Raw genomic sequence first — 14,648 nt, 5'->3', positions numbered from 1 at the left:
TAGCTTTAGAAAATGAGATCTTGGCTCTCTAAGTTTCACCATGTTTTCCTGTTATATTTGTGAGTATTCAAATCTGTTCTTTTTGTGTGTTACAAGATGTCACTGAACAGCCTTAACTGGCGAAAAACCCATCACTCTCTCACTATTGCACAATGCAAGCTAATAAGATGCACACATGTCTTCTATCAGTTTCTTCTTTTCTAACCTGACAAACTATGTTGTGTTCACAGGTTTTCAATTCTCAGGTGTTGCTTCTGCAAAGGAACAAGCATCCTCCCTCTGTTGAGGTGATAATGCATGCTGCAGAGTACCCACTGCAACACACACACCCCTCAAACTATTCACACTGTGCCTTGCTTATTTATTTTCCAGGTCCGAAAGTAAATATACCCTTGAACCACTAGGAGTCCCCTGGAAGCACTCTGAGTGTAGCTTCTGACAGCATCTCCTGGACCACAACTTCCAGCATTACCTACCACAGTACCTCCTATGCTAGGGTTTTTTGGCCAAAGTTGTGGAGCTTTCTTTTGCAAAATCGCAAAGAAATTGAACATTTCTTAGCTCTTTCTGAGGAAAATTGGCAAAAAACAAAACAGCCAACATGGGCTGCCATACGTATGGATTTTCCCGGACATTTCGCCAAATTCTGCTCGGACACTGCTTGCGGATGCGGTATTCAGGGTATCCCATACAAATTTCCCAGATGTATGGCAACCCTGTAGCCATTCAGCAGGATGGGAAGTGGATTCCAACCAGAGCTGATGGCCTTCCATTCACACAGAAGCAAGGAGCATAATAAAAAATACAGGCTCACTGATAGTGCAGGTGAGAAGCAGGTGAGAAGGGAGGGAATGCCAAGCTGGAGGTGGGGGTTGGGGTTGGGAAAGGGGAGTCAAATGGAATATTGCTGGGATAAAAATCCAAGCTAGAGAGGGACAGTGTGAGGGACAGCAGCTGAACAGTGAACAATTTGGGTTTGCACCAATAAAAGGGGTCAGAGAGAAGGGGAAGCAGCTCGTATCCAGACAGCTGGCTGTAGTTGTGGGTACTGAAATAATTTCAAGTGTTGGGAAACAGCAGAACGTTGGGGCATATAGAAAGCCAATGAAAGGGGAACATAAGACCACGAGCCCTGCTGGATCAGACCAAAGGCCCATCTAGCCTGGTATCCTGTTATCACAGTGGCCAACAAGATGCCAACTGTCCTCTCCCAGAAAATGGCTGAAGGTCTTGGCAATCTGACTGAGAATGTGGATAAGGGTTTGAAACAGATGGAACACATAATCCATCAATCCCAAACTGTTGATTTTGACATCAGTAGAGGCAGATGTCTCCATTCACAAAGTAAGAATCACCAAAACCGTCTTTCTAGAATAGAGATTTATAATGTAGTCATGAGAATGTAAAAAACCTGACTTGCGAAGAGCCACACACAACATTTAAAAAACAACAACCATACAAATACACGCAGCCACATACTAGTAGCTGGTTAAGCTCAAATGGATTCTTAATAGCCTAATTATCATACATATGAGGACCTTTGCTAATGAACCACAATCTACATATTTAAGAAGCTTGAGTGGTGGAGCGGGGATAGTTTTCAGATTGGACAAACACAGCTCAACATCGAGCCTCAAAAGATTAAATTTAAAATACACTGGTGAACAATGAGGATTGCAGTTCCTTAAGCAGAATGCATAAGACTGACGTCAGTCTACCCCTGAGCTGAGAAATACAATACCTGGTATAAAAGAGCAGAAACAAACAGTTAAGAACATCCCTGAATACCTTGAGTTCCATGATAGAAGAAAGGCAAGATATAAAATGAAAGAATGGAAGATTGCATCAAATGTTCATAGGTGAACATTTTCAGATGAAAAGATGCTTTTTCAGGGCTCCTAAAATGCCCCCAGGGAAGTTTTACTGCCTAATTTTGTTTACTGCTAATTCTAGGCCACTGCTTCAGCCCAAAGTATGCCCCCACTCTACCAGATTTTGGTTCTTCTGTGCAAAGCTAGCTAGTCAATCAGTGATCGCATTGAAAATGTAATGGCAAAACAGCCCAATAGTTTTTCTAACTGGGCCAACATCACCAAGAAGTGTAGACTTTCCACGGTATGTTTACTGAGACTTTGCCAATCAGTGGAGAACCTGTGATTATCCAGATGTTCTTGGAAACCAAGTCCTATCATCCCCAGCCAACATGGCTAGGGATTATGGTGACTGCAGTCCAGTAAGGACCCGAGGTACTTCACCACACCTCTGATATAGAGCTTTAAAAGCAAGAACCAGCACCTGGAAGCCTACCGGAAAGCCAGCATCAGCATACCTCTCCACCCAACCCCTGCCTCCCCTGCCACCTCAGTAAATGAGAGTGAATCAAGGGAACACATGCAGAGCTCTTTTCAACTGATTTGCCCACCATCCCCAAGAGAGTTTCAGTCCCAATCAATCTCAAAGGAAACTCTGGGATTTTGTGCCCCACATTGACCTAGGGAGGAAATGACTCATTCATCTCCCCCAGCAGAGCCATCTCCAAAACCAAAGATAGGGAACATTTGGACCCCCAGGCTACAGCTGGACTACAGCTCCCACCAGCCTCAGCCTGCATAGCCAACAGTGAAGGATGATGAGAGTTGAAGTCCTGCAGCATCTAGAGCAGCGATTCTCAACCTGTCAGTCCCCAGATGTTGTTGGACTACAACTCCCATCACCCCTAGCTAGCAAGGCCAGAGCTCAGGGATGATGGGAGTTGTAGTCCAACATCATCTGGGGACCCACAGGTTAAGAACTGCTGGTCTAGAGGGTTGCAGGTTCCCCATGCAGGCCCAAGACAAATAAAAGTGCTGCTCCTCACGAATACACCTGGGACTGCAAGAGACCACAAAGCCACAAGACACATGTCCATAATAGGAAAGAGCCTACACAACACACAAAAAACATATTTACAATTTACCTTGGGTTGAAACGCCCCTTGTAGTGAGCCAAAAGGACCAGTTGGAGGAATCATTGGAGGGATCCCTGATACAGCAGGAGGGTACGAGTGGAATAACTGTGACAAAGGGAGGATAACATCATCAAAGGACCCCACACACATTTTCTAATTGTACATCATGCAATTTCAACTCAGAAGAAAGCAAAAGAGACACAGAGGCAGTTTATGAATTATGCAGTTCACATGATTGCTGCTGTTAATCAGTCAGTGACCCAACTGCATAAAAATCAATGCTGGACCACTGATGTTGGGTACTTGGTAAAGGAGGTGGCGATAAGCCTAGGAAAAAGACAAAGGCATCTGACAACAGCAATGAATAAGGGATATAATGGACATTCACAAAATGTTAGACGACAAGATGAACAGATTTGTGTGGAAAGAACAGATTATTTGAAAGCGTAAGGGGTAGAGAGCTGTCTCAGAATGGATTTTTATAATGAGGGTTATTATTATACTGTATTATAATACTGCATTACAGAAAAAAGAGAGGATGCAATGGGAAGGTACTGGAGCAGAAACGTGATCTCATTGTCAATTGCATTAGTTGTAGCAGTTAAAGAACAGGAACAAAGGAAGCTGCCTTAATATTGAGTCATGAGACTGTAAGAAGAGCCTGCTGGATCAGGCCATTTCTCACAGTGGCCAATAAAATGCCTCTGGGATAAGCAAGAATGACCTGAGTGCAACAGCACTTTCCCCGTCTGTGGTTTTCAGCAACTGGAATTCAGCCTTCAACAGTGGAGGTAGAACATAGCCACAGATAGCATGGTCCTCCATGAATTGGTCTAATCCTCTTTCAAAACCATCAAAGTTGGGGATCACCCCTGACTCTTGTGGGAGCAGATTCCACAGCTCAACTGTGTGAAGAAGGAATTTGTTATCTGGTTTGAGTCTTCCAACTTTATTTCATGGTCCGTGAGTTCTAAGGTTCTGAGAGAGCATTATTTTATAAGCTTCTATCATGTCTCCTCTTACTCCTCTTAGTACTTTCTGTAAATTCAGACAACCCTAATGTTGTAACCTTTCCTCAGAGGGCAGTTGCTCCATCCCCTTGATCATTTCGATTGCCCTTTTCTGGTGAAAACCTTGGCTCCATTGAGCTCCTGGGTCTCACACCGAAGTCTTTCCCAGTTCTGTCTGGAGATGCTAGAGATTCAGCCTGGGACCTTCTGCATGCAAGTTATGTGTTCAACCACTGAGTGGTGGCCCTACCCAACATTCACCACAAGGCATGGTTAGGACGTTAACAGAATCCAATGCGGGATGCATGCCAATAGTAGTGTGGTCAAAACAAAAGTGGGTGCAGCCAGAGGGCACAACCTCCCGTCCACCCATACAAATATCACACACACACACACACACACAAATCACATACACACAGGTAGTTTGCATCTTATGCTTATTTTACTTACCCAATTGCAGCTTTGCATGGGGGTGGGGTGAGATAAATAAATGGAGAGCAGAGCAAACTCATTTTCCATTTACTTATTCCCCCTCCCCATACCTGTGCAAAGCTGCAGTCATGAGCTTACCCAGCTGTGAGAAGGCAGTGCAAGGGCTCTGGCAGCATCCCAGAGCCCTTGCGCCCCTTCGTCAATTTTCCTGAATTGCCCTACAGCAGTTTGGCTTGGGAAAAGCCTTTGGCCAACAGATGAGGCCTTTTTCAAAATCTCAGTGCAATTCCTGTGCAAATGTACGTATTCCACTGGCTCATGATGCCTGCCTGAGCCAAAGATCTAAAAAAGGACAATAGTGTGTTTCATTGAATTGTTCCATGAGGTGCACCTGAGCACACTGAAGCATATCTCTCTCTCTCTCTCTCTCTCTCTCTCTCTCTCTCTGCAATTAACATCATTAAGAAAATGCAATAATTTTAAGGCTTTCACTGAACCACCTGACCCAGTTCCTCTCCCCACTCCTTTCATAGATCATTGCCGTCTTTTAATTCTATTTAGCTTCAATGTGAACTTCCAATGGCGCAGAAAAAGTTTCCAAGATTAGATGATATTGAATAGCGGAGCTCTCAAGAACCCATTAGGCAGGCAAGCGTCTTGGGTTGCAATCACTTTTTAATACTGAAAATGAGCATGTTAAAGACTCTAGCATCCATAACGCTTACTGTTCTGTATTAACATGCCAGTTCACAAAAACGAAGGGAAGTTAGAAATTTCATTGTATGCTGGTTGTTAACATATAGATGGTGGGAAAGGATGGAGACCTTTCAGAGTGTCTTGGAACTGCCACTGCTGAAGGCTTGGATTCCCATCTTGTCAACAAAAGTAGAGAGCTATCAATGTCCCATCTTAGCTGGGTCCCAAGTTGCAGGACAACTTTTAAGTAACACAGCTTCTGTAGGTTCAGGAAGCACCAACAGCCAAAGCTAGTCCAAGATCCCATCCCAGGCAAACTGGGGTTCAGTGTAGGGCTCAGACAAGAGAAAAGTTGAATGGCAGCCCAAAGTCCAGGCAGGCAGGCAAGCAGAAAGTTTGATGCAAGGGACATACAAATACATCCCAACAGCTTTTCCAGCCTGGTGCTGAGGCTGTTGAACTGGAACTGCCAGAAGCACATCTAGGGTGCAGCTGAAGTCCATCTTCTGTCATCAAAAGAGAGGCGTCATCATGAAGAGGACTTTATTTGTGAGGAGACCTTGACTCCTGAGGAGTCTTCTCCCGAAAACTGGAACGTCTCCTCGTGGGAACATGTTTCCACCTGCCATTTAAGGTACTGTCAGTAGCTAGGTCAATCCTTTAAAATCCTCATCACCTCTCTCTCTCTCTCTCTCTCCCTCTCTCTCTCTCAAGCAGGAATGGAGAAACTGTGGCCCTCCAGTTGTGGCCAGATTCCTTGCCCTGTGAAGCTTGGTCCCACCACTACGATTGCCTTCCACTGGCTGACAAAGACTTTAATGGTTTAGCAGGTTTTTAGTTTTCCCGGTAGACGACCTTTTATTTGAGGTTTACTTTTACTTTTAATTATTTATTAAAGTATTTTAAGCCATATTTCAGGGTACATTAGTAATACTTGAAAGAGCTTCTCCACCCTCAGCATTCAGCCTGGACAGGTCCAGCTCCAAGGGCCTTTTGGTGGTTCCCTCACTGCAAGAAGTGCGGTTACAGGGAACGCCCTCCCATCAGATGTCAAGGAAATAAACAACAATCTGACTTTTAGAAGACATCTGAAGGCCGCCATGTGTAGGAAAGTTTTAAATGTTTGATGTGCTCTTAATTCTGTTGGGAGCCGCCTAGAGTGGCTGGGAAACCCAGCCAGATGGGTGTGGTAATTATTATTATTATTATTATTATTATTATTATTAACCACATTTTTAAATGGTCTCATTTTGTAGATTGTTCCTAACTTTTAAAAAAAATGTTTTTAATTGTTCTCAACATGATTTTTAAATATTGTTTTAATATTTTGACATTTGCCGCCCTGGGCTCCTTTGGGAGGAAGGGCGGGCTTCAAATTTAATAAATTTAAATTATGCAGCAAAAGGGGGGGAATAGCATTTTTAAAATGAAATAACATAATAACCATAGTTAAAAATACAGATGCCATACAGTTCCCCGAATCACACTTTCAGCATCTTGTGTTAAGAAAGCACATTCCAAACTGAAGGTAAAAACCCCGACAAGTGTTTTAAGAAAGGAAGAAAAAAGAGCAATTCTACTTTGCCTACAAATTTAGACCATAATACCTTTTGATCTGGCCCATTAAGTGAAATCCACTGGTTAATGCATTTTTAATAATATGCCAGTTAAAAGTTTCAAGTGCTTTAATCTTCTGGCTTTTAACCTCTGTTAACCGTTGAAATGGAACAAGCCATCTGGTTAGATACATCTGAGGCAATGAAAGAGAAACACAAATGACCTAACACTCATTTGGATTCTTTCTGTGATTTCTCGCCTATTGGAGAAAGGGAGGGTGTATAACCATTTGGATCAACCATAAAGCTTGGCTTTCAGGGTGCTGTCAATTCCTTAAGGTTCCTTTGGCACAAAGGCCCCAAGGTAGATAGCTGTGCCTCTTCAGGCCTGCACAAGGATCTTGCATGAACCTAGAGGTGCTCTACTCCTTTGAGTGAAGGGAGATCATATGGGCTGAATGAATCAATTTATTTGGGGCTTGGTGGTGTTGTGGTCTAAAGGGTGGCGGTTCGAATCCCCACAACAGGGTGAGCTCCAGTTGCTCTATCCCAGCTCCTGCCAACCTAGCAGTTCAAAAGCATGTCAGCACAAGTAGATAAATAGGTACCACTGTGGTGGGAAGGTAAACAGCATTTCCATGTGCTCTAGTGTCTGTCACAGTGGTCTGTTGTGCCAGAAGCGGTTTAGTCATGCTGGCTGCATGACCCGGAAAGCTGTCTGTGAACAAAGGCCAGCTCTCTCGGCCTGGAAGCGAGATGAGTGCTGCAACCCCATAGTCGCCTTTGACTGGACTTAACCGTCCAGGGGTCCTTTACCTTTTTACCTTCATATCAGGGCAAGGACATTCCTACAGAAAATCAACCCTAGGTCTTTGCTGTTTCAGTGTGGTGTTAAGGTAAGCTGAAAATATTTTTATGTGGTCTTTCTAAGAAGGAAGGTTTTGCTGTTGTTAACTTTATTTCGTTAGTTTTCATTATTGCATTTTGTATTTTTCTTTATGAAGTTTTGCATGCTGCCCAGATATTTTTTCTAATGGGAGGCCATATAAATTTAACAAATCTTTCATAGCACTTTGCATTTTTTAAAATTACCAAAAATGCTATTTGAAACCAATATTTTAGTGTTTTTCTCCTAAAGAAACATTTTTTTTCCATGCAGTTTTGACATTTTTACATGCAACTTACCCCAATAAAATGCATTTTGTATGCTATTTTCAGTAATACAGACCTTTTTATAATACTTTCCCCATATTATATGTATTCTTGTACATGTTGCTTTGTTGGAAAACTGCATTGCAAAATTCAGAGAATTGGGAATTTCAAAGGTAAGACTGTGTTTTGGTTTGCATATAAGTTGAAGAAGTGTGAATTAGGTAGTTTCTCATTCAAATGCAAAAAAAAATCCCTCATCAACCCAGGACTTCATATATCTTCATTACCACATTGGAAGCTAGAGAAATGGTCACAAAGATCTGCTTGTGCCATTGAAATGAGCAGAGAAGACAGAAACAGCAGAGAGAATCTGGGCACCATGTAGTATCCAGTCCCCAATTAAAGAGCTAGATTTAGGCATAGCTTTCACAAGACAAAAAGCTAAAGCAAATGACAATATTGATGATGGACATTTTAGAGTGATGGACAGAAAGGGGGAAGGAGGGAAACAGAAAATGGGATGTTCTGCCACTGATCTGAGTGGTGATCTCAGCCCACCAATGGGAAAAGAAGCAATTAATACATTTGAAGGCAGTAAGAAGAACTCACACTGTGTCGGTAGAAAGGGTCAACTTTTGTAGGGTATTTGTCAAACTGCAAAAAGGATCAAAACACAAACTCATTATGTTGTCTTTCTAATGGGGCATACATTTCTTTGATTCAGTCAATGTTTGGGAACTGGTGAAAAAACTGGCAATCGATGGAGATGTGGGGAAAGGGGAGGATATACTTAAAAATGGCAGGTGTTCAGAGATGAAAGTATGGACAGCAGTGAGATCAGGAAGAGATCAGGAGCAATTTGGATAACAAAAATTCCAGGTGCAAATTAAGTAGAATGATTGGGACCAACAAGATAATACTACAATATATTCCCTATATAACAGGACTGCTCCTGACCAGTGTTCCAGCCAGCCATTCTCTGCAAGGAGGACATTTTCCCTGGGCCCTCTTCCCATCCTGTTCCATTTTCCCATTTAATGTTTTTGTTTCCAATCTGTCACCCATTTGCCTGCATCTTTTTTTTTTTACTCCGGTGTGTGTGTGTGTCTGTACACAAACACTGCAGTTCCCTGAGCAAACTGGCAGCTCCTTCGTGTTTCTCAGTGAGTCCACTTGGACTCCATGTCCTCCAACACTCACCACTTGAGCTTGCTATCAGAGGGGGAAAGGCCATGGGTTCCTGAGGCCCATATACCTCTTTTCCACCTCTTTATTTAGGCAAACAAAGCAGTGATACCAGCAGGCTGAGGTTCATTCCACATTAGTCCCACCACCCTCTGAAATATCATCATTTCCTCATTCACCTTTTTGGAAGAATGCACATGTCATTACCGAATGGCTGTATATCAATCTTTTCTTCTCATCCTCCCCTTCCCCCAAGCCTGATTTCTGACCTTTTATTTTGGTGGTAAAATGCAATCACAATGTCCAGTGTGGAACAGCAGTGTGAAATAATCAACACATGGCAGAGTTACTGTGCTTTTAGTTGAAAGCTTCCTGTTCTGCAAGTTCACTGCTTACTTTTTCACTGCAGCTAGAACATGGTGTCTCCAACATGGTGTGGAGCTTGGCATGGTGGGAAGATGCCAAAGAAGTGGGGAACTGGAAGATGCCAGGGATTGAACCTGTGAAGTTTATTATGTTCTACCTCTGCTCCATGGTCCTTCCTCAAGAGTTTATGATTGGTCCAGAACGAAGGGACCTGTGTTCTGAAACATCTTCAGAGCTCTAATAAATTCTATCAGTAGGCACCAACCAGTAAATGCGGTGGGGGAGGGGGGCAGACTGCCTTGCACCCGCTAAGTGTTTCTGTTGCCTTTGAGTTTAGCAGAGGACACTGTCCCACTGCCAGTTTGAAGTAAGACTCGGATGCCAGTCGACCAGATGGCCATCAACCCTCTGGGCTGATGTCGCTCACACTGTGCCACATTGGCAGTACTGTACTGCCTTCCATGCCAAAACATAGAAAGCAATTATGTTAGAAAGGAGGGTTCAAGTTTAGCTTTAGGTCCTCACTTTCAATCTGCACCACATTTTTTTTGCAAACAAGGGGCAAGGGGGGGGCACATGCATGGGAGCCTCTACATTCTGACACAGAACTTCCCAGAAATATCGAACGTTTCCCACTTTCCGAATTCCCCGAGTCACAAGGCGGGAGGAGCATGCTTCCTTCCTCCCAGAATCTCTTCCCTCACCCAGACATCTTCCCCCACTGTCACAATTGTATCACTATTTTGCAATAGGAAAGAAAAAGATCCAAAGAGAGTTGTGCTCTACTTATCCTCACATTTCTGCCTGGGGTACGCACCATGGGAGGTGCCGGCGTTGGCATGATGGCGGTGGGCGGGATGGCGTGGGGGAAAGGCGTGAAAGTGTGCTGGTGCGTATGTTGGTGGGTGTGCTGGTGCTGGTGCTGGTGCTGGTGGAACTCCGTCCTCAGGTAAGGCGGTGGGCCCAGCGAGGCGCCGCGGTCGGCACTCTGCGAAGCCAGAAATCGGGTGTTCAGCTCCTGGCGGAGAAGATCTTGCTCTGAAAACCAAGACAATGGCAACATGAGCTTTTATCCTTCTCGTTTAAATACCGCTCAGTCTTTCCTTCTTCCTTTTTTTTTTTTAAATCACACTTCCACAATGTGCAATTAATCTTTGTTAATAGATGGATGTTTCCCTTCATCTCTGTTCCTCCATTAGTGCCAGCATGAGGATGGGGAACCTATGGCCATCTATGTACTGACAGACTCCCACATGAAACAGCAGCCACCGGCATGGGCAATGGTCATGAAGTTTGTTGGACAGCAACATCTGGAGGGCCACAGATTCCTCAGCCTTGTGCCAGAGTAGAGTTTCCCAAACTTGCATCTCCAGCTGTTTTTGGACTACAACTCCTACCATCCCTAGCTAGCAGGACCAATGGTCAGGGATGATGGGAATTGTAGTCCCCAAACAGCCTGAGACCCAAGTTTGGGAAACCCCATACTAGAGGAAGAACAGAATAGCTTGCTTTTCTGTTTTAAATTCTCCTACTGGAATTTGGTACAACCTGCTTGCATAAAATATGTCCAAACCCAAATTTAAGAAGGATACGTATTGTGGGTGTGGACAGACTTCTGGCTTGTCAGATCGATTCTTGGGGTTTTTGCCCCCATAGAAGCCTAAGATCTTCCAGCCAGAATAAGCAGTGGTGGCTGCTGCCCATCTGGACTGGTAGGATCATCAGTAACTGTAGCCAAAGGCAATGGCAGGCAGAACCAACTAATTCCAGGTTTCTCTCCATCTTCATCCTCTCTGCTGAGTTCTCCAAGGACAACACTGAGACTTAGGAGGATGCAGACAGCCAGGACCACACACTGGGTTGGTTGTTTGTAAGTAAGGAAGCGGGCAGGTGGCAGCAGGCTGTGGGGAGACCCGTAATTTGGTGATGGAACTCCATTCATCCTTATGAATCAGCTTCCATTGCTGAGATGGGTTCCTCCTTCTTTCCCCTCTTACTCAGCCCCCCAACTCATCTCTCTAATTCCCTTCCATCCCCCTCTCTGTCCTTCTCTTCCAGAATGTGCTATCCCTGTGTGTATTTATGTGTATGTATGTATGTATGTATGTATGTATGTATGTGTGGGACGCGGGTGGCGCTGTGGGTTAAACCACAGAGCCTAGGACTTGCTGATCAGAAGGTCGGCGGTTCGAATCCCCGCAACGGGGTGAGCTCCCATTGCTCGGTCCCAACTCCTGCCAACCTAGCAGTTCGAAAGCACATCAAAGTGCAAGTATATAAATAGGTACCGCTCCGGCGGGAAGGTAAACCGCATTTCTGTGTGCTGCTCTGGTTCGCCAGAAGCGGCTTAGTCATGCTGGCCACATGAACTGGAAAAACTGTCTGTGGACAAACGTCGGCCCCCTTGGCCAGTAAAGCGAGATGAGCGCCGCAACCCCAGAGTCGGTCACGACTGAACCTAATGGTCAGGGGTCCCTTTACCTTTACCTTTTATGTATGTATGTATGTATGTATGTATGTATAGAATCGTAGAACTGCAGAGTTGGAAGACACCACAAATGCCATCTAGACCAAACCCTGCAGTGAAGGAATTTTTTGTCCAACCTGGGGCTCAAACTCACGACACTGAGATTTAAGATTCTCGTTCTTTACCAGTTGAGCTATGTAGCCCCATTGCATAAAGTATCTAAGTATATGCACATTCTTACCTGAGTAAGCACTTCCAGCAGGATGACCTGGAACTTGCAATGTCCCTGACGTCAGAGGAGGAGGAGGGGGCAATGCCGTGGGAGGGGCAAACATATTGGGGTGATGGGCGTGCGCAGGAGGTTGGAGGGTGGGGGTAAAGGTATTGAGCGGGCTGTGGTTTGGCAAAGAAAGGGGGAAAGGGGATGCTGAGGGGTGGTGGCCTATATGCGGAGGGGGCTGAGTCTTGGCAGGAGTGCTGCTTCTGCTGCTGCTGTTGGTGGAAATAAAAAAGAGGTGGAGAGGAAATGTTAGGAAACAGAGCTCCTGGAAGGTGCAAGAATCACCAAGCAAGAAGAAAACAGAGAACCATCTAACCCAACATGGTACCATGAAGTGCAACCAAGTCTTCCTCTTTCTTGTCCCACCTGCCCCAAAGCAATAGATGGCCTAATCTTTTTCTCTGGGAATGATGATGCAATGTGGCTCTATTATCTGGTCAGCTGCACCAGGATGGAGGAGTCTGGAAAAGAAGCAGATCTTCCATCTACCAGGCCAGCAGCCTATCTAACCTTGCATAGTCCACTCTGACTCACAGACTATTTCCAGGATCACAGGTAGAAAGGAAGGTTTCTGGGCCTGAGCTAGGCTTTCTTCATTCATACATTTATATCCAATGTTTCTTCTGACATGGAGCCCAAGCCGATGTGTGTGGGCCTCTTCCAATAGAGAGCTGCCCAGCCTCTTCTTGAAGTCCTCCAGTGTGGCAGTGCTCCCCTCATGCCTCACCCCAGTAGCTGGCTCCACTGTCAGACTACTCTTGCTGTCAATCAATTCCTCCCAAATCTACTCTCCTGTAACTTGAACCCATTGGATCTCGTCCTCTCCTCTAGACCAGCAGCAGAGAACAAGGCTTTGCCCTCTCTTTGTGACAGTCCCTGAACAGCGCTATCACCCGCTCCACACCCTCAACCTTCTCCTCTCTAATAATGTCCAGCTCCTTCAGTATTCCTGACTGAATTTATTTCATTTTGTCTCTACTCTTCTTAAAGAAAACCACACAAACCTGGACACAGTACTCCAGATCAATAGTAGTGGGTGTCAATTCAGTGTTAGAAGCTCAGGTGTATAAGCTAATGGCCAAATGGCACCTTAAATCTGGGATGCAGTCACCACAATGGAATGTCTAGGCACACCCATCTCCAGTTAAATTTGTTATTGTTGCTTTCATTTCCATACCACTTTATAGTTTAAAGAAGACATCTCAAAGCTCATTGAAACATTTTTAAAAACCCAGAATAAAACAAATGCAACCTTCAATGAGAATATGTCGAAGTGACATTTCGTTTCCCCCATATTAATTTACCTACTTAATTTATAGGAACTGCCCTTGAGCAGAAGGGCTCTAGGAAGCCAGAGTGCTACAGTGGTTAGAGTGTTGGACTAGGACCTGGGAGATCCGGGTTCAAATCTCCTTGCAGTTATGAGGCTCCCTTGGGTTGGTGGGGCAGTGCCCCATTTGCCCTAATGGACCACCCTCTGTTGCTCTAGGTAGCACCTTCAACAACAGCAGATACTTGGAAAATGCACCCCAAAGAGGACTCACCTCAGACTGTTGAGGCTTAAGCTGCTGCTGTTATATGCCGACAACTGCTGGGCGAGGCTGCGGGAGGGAGGGCGGAGCTGGGCAGATGGCAGGTTTTGACGGGCAGGCTGCCCGGGAGAGGGCGGCCTTGGCAGGCGCTGTGTGGGAGTCGGGGGGCCCGTGGAGTGCTGAACCTCTCCCGAGGCCTGCAGTCTCTGGGGGGCTTCAGGTTGTGATGGGTGATGAGGCTCCTTTGGCTGGATGGCAGCAGGACTAGGAGAATGTGCCTCTGAAGCCGGTTCCAAATGAGGCAGGGTCCAAGCCTGAGAAACCTGAGGAGAAAGCTCTTTAGCTGCGACAGGGTCAAGCAGCAGATCTCTCCCGCCCTCCTGGCTCTTCTCTTGACTCCGTTCTAATCCCGATATTTTGGGGACTGCCAACGCCCTGGCATCTTGGTCCTCATTTTCCGTTAGTATGCCAGCTCCTATATCAGTATCTGGAAACAGGAAGAGATGACACAAAAGAGGGTTAAGGTTACACCATGCCAAATTACGTGACAAAAGAAATCATAAACTGAAGCCAGGGTTTCTAGCACATCTTGAAACGAGTCTTCTGCTACCTGCAGTCAACTAGTGGCACTGAGGTTATGTTCTCTCCCCCAAGGGAAATGAAGTTGGTAGCAATAGAACACTCACAAACAGTTCAATTTTGGTGTGGAAGGGAAGTGGAAGGAAAGAGGAGGGAAATGAAGAACTGTAAAGCTGAGTGGAAAGAGATCTGCTGTAGGGATGGGGGAGAAAATTGATTTGGTTTGGATTTAAAGGCAAAGCTCCCTGATGTGCGCTTCCTGAAAGCAACACGCTAACTGAAATGCAAAATTCACACTTCTCCGAGCTTTGCAAGGCAATTCTCAAACCAAGCAATGTGTACAAAATGTGCAAACTTAGAATAAACTGTGGATAAGAATGCCTGTATTTGTGAAAATAACATACAAAATGCATGTTATGGTAGGGAAAACTGCTTGCAAAAATGAA

General features: G+C 45.0%; 2 protein-coding genes across 7 annotated transcripts in view; both read right to left on the bottom strand.

The window, feature by feature from the left end:
• GTF2IRD1 (GTF2I repeat domain containing 1) overlaps positions 1-14,648 on the bottom strand; it is a 1,520,245-nt gene that overhangs the window by 348,597 nt on the left and 1,157,000 nt on the right. The window lies entirely within an intron of this gene.
• Positions 1-14,648, bottom strand: part of AUTS2 (activator of transcription and developmental regulator AUTS2) — a 658,278-nt gene that overhangs the window by 17,738 nt on the left and 625,892 nt on the right. For 3 of the 6 annotated variants that reach the window (XM_083479523.1, XM_083479527.1, XM_083479528.1), the window contains 5 exons: positions 13,636-14,110; positions 12,053-12,303; positions 10,141-10,382; positions 8,403-8,447; positions 2,957-3,052 (listed from right to left, as the gene is read on the bottom strand). In XM_083479523.1, the coding sequence (XP_083335649.1) occupies positions 2,957-3,052; positions 8,403-8,447; positions 10,141-10,382; positions 12,053-12,303; positions 13,636-14,110 (1,109 nt within the window). The remainder of the gene's footprint in view (positions 1-2,956; positions 3,053-8,402; positions 8,448-10,140; positions 10,383-12,052; positions 12,304-13,635; positions 14,111-14,648) is intronic. The other 3 variants (XM_083479524.1, XM_083479525.1, XM_083479526.1) reach the window with 3 other exon arrangements.

Source organism: Podarcis liolepis, assembly GCF_965112155.1.
Source record: "Podarcis liolepis genome assembly, chromosome: 16".
Lineage (NCBI taxonomy): Eukaryota > Metazoa > Chordata > Lepidosauria > Squamata > Lacertidae > Podarcis > Podarcis liolepis.
Note: the sequence above shows the minus strand (reverse complement) of the source record. Positions and strands in the feature narration are given on the sequence as shown.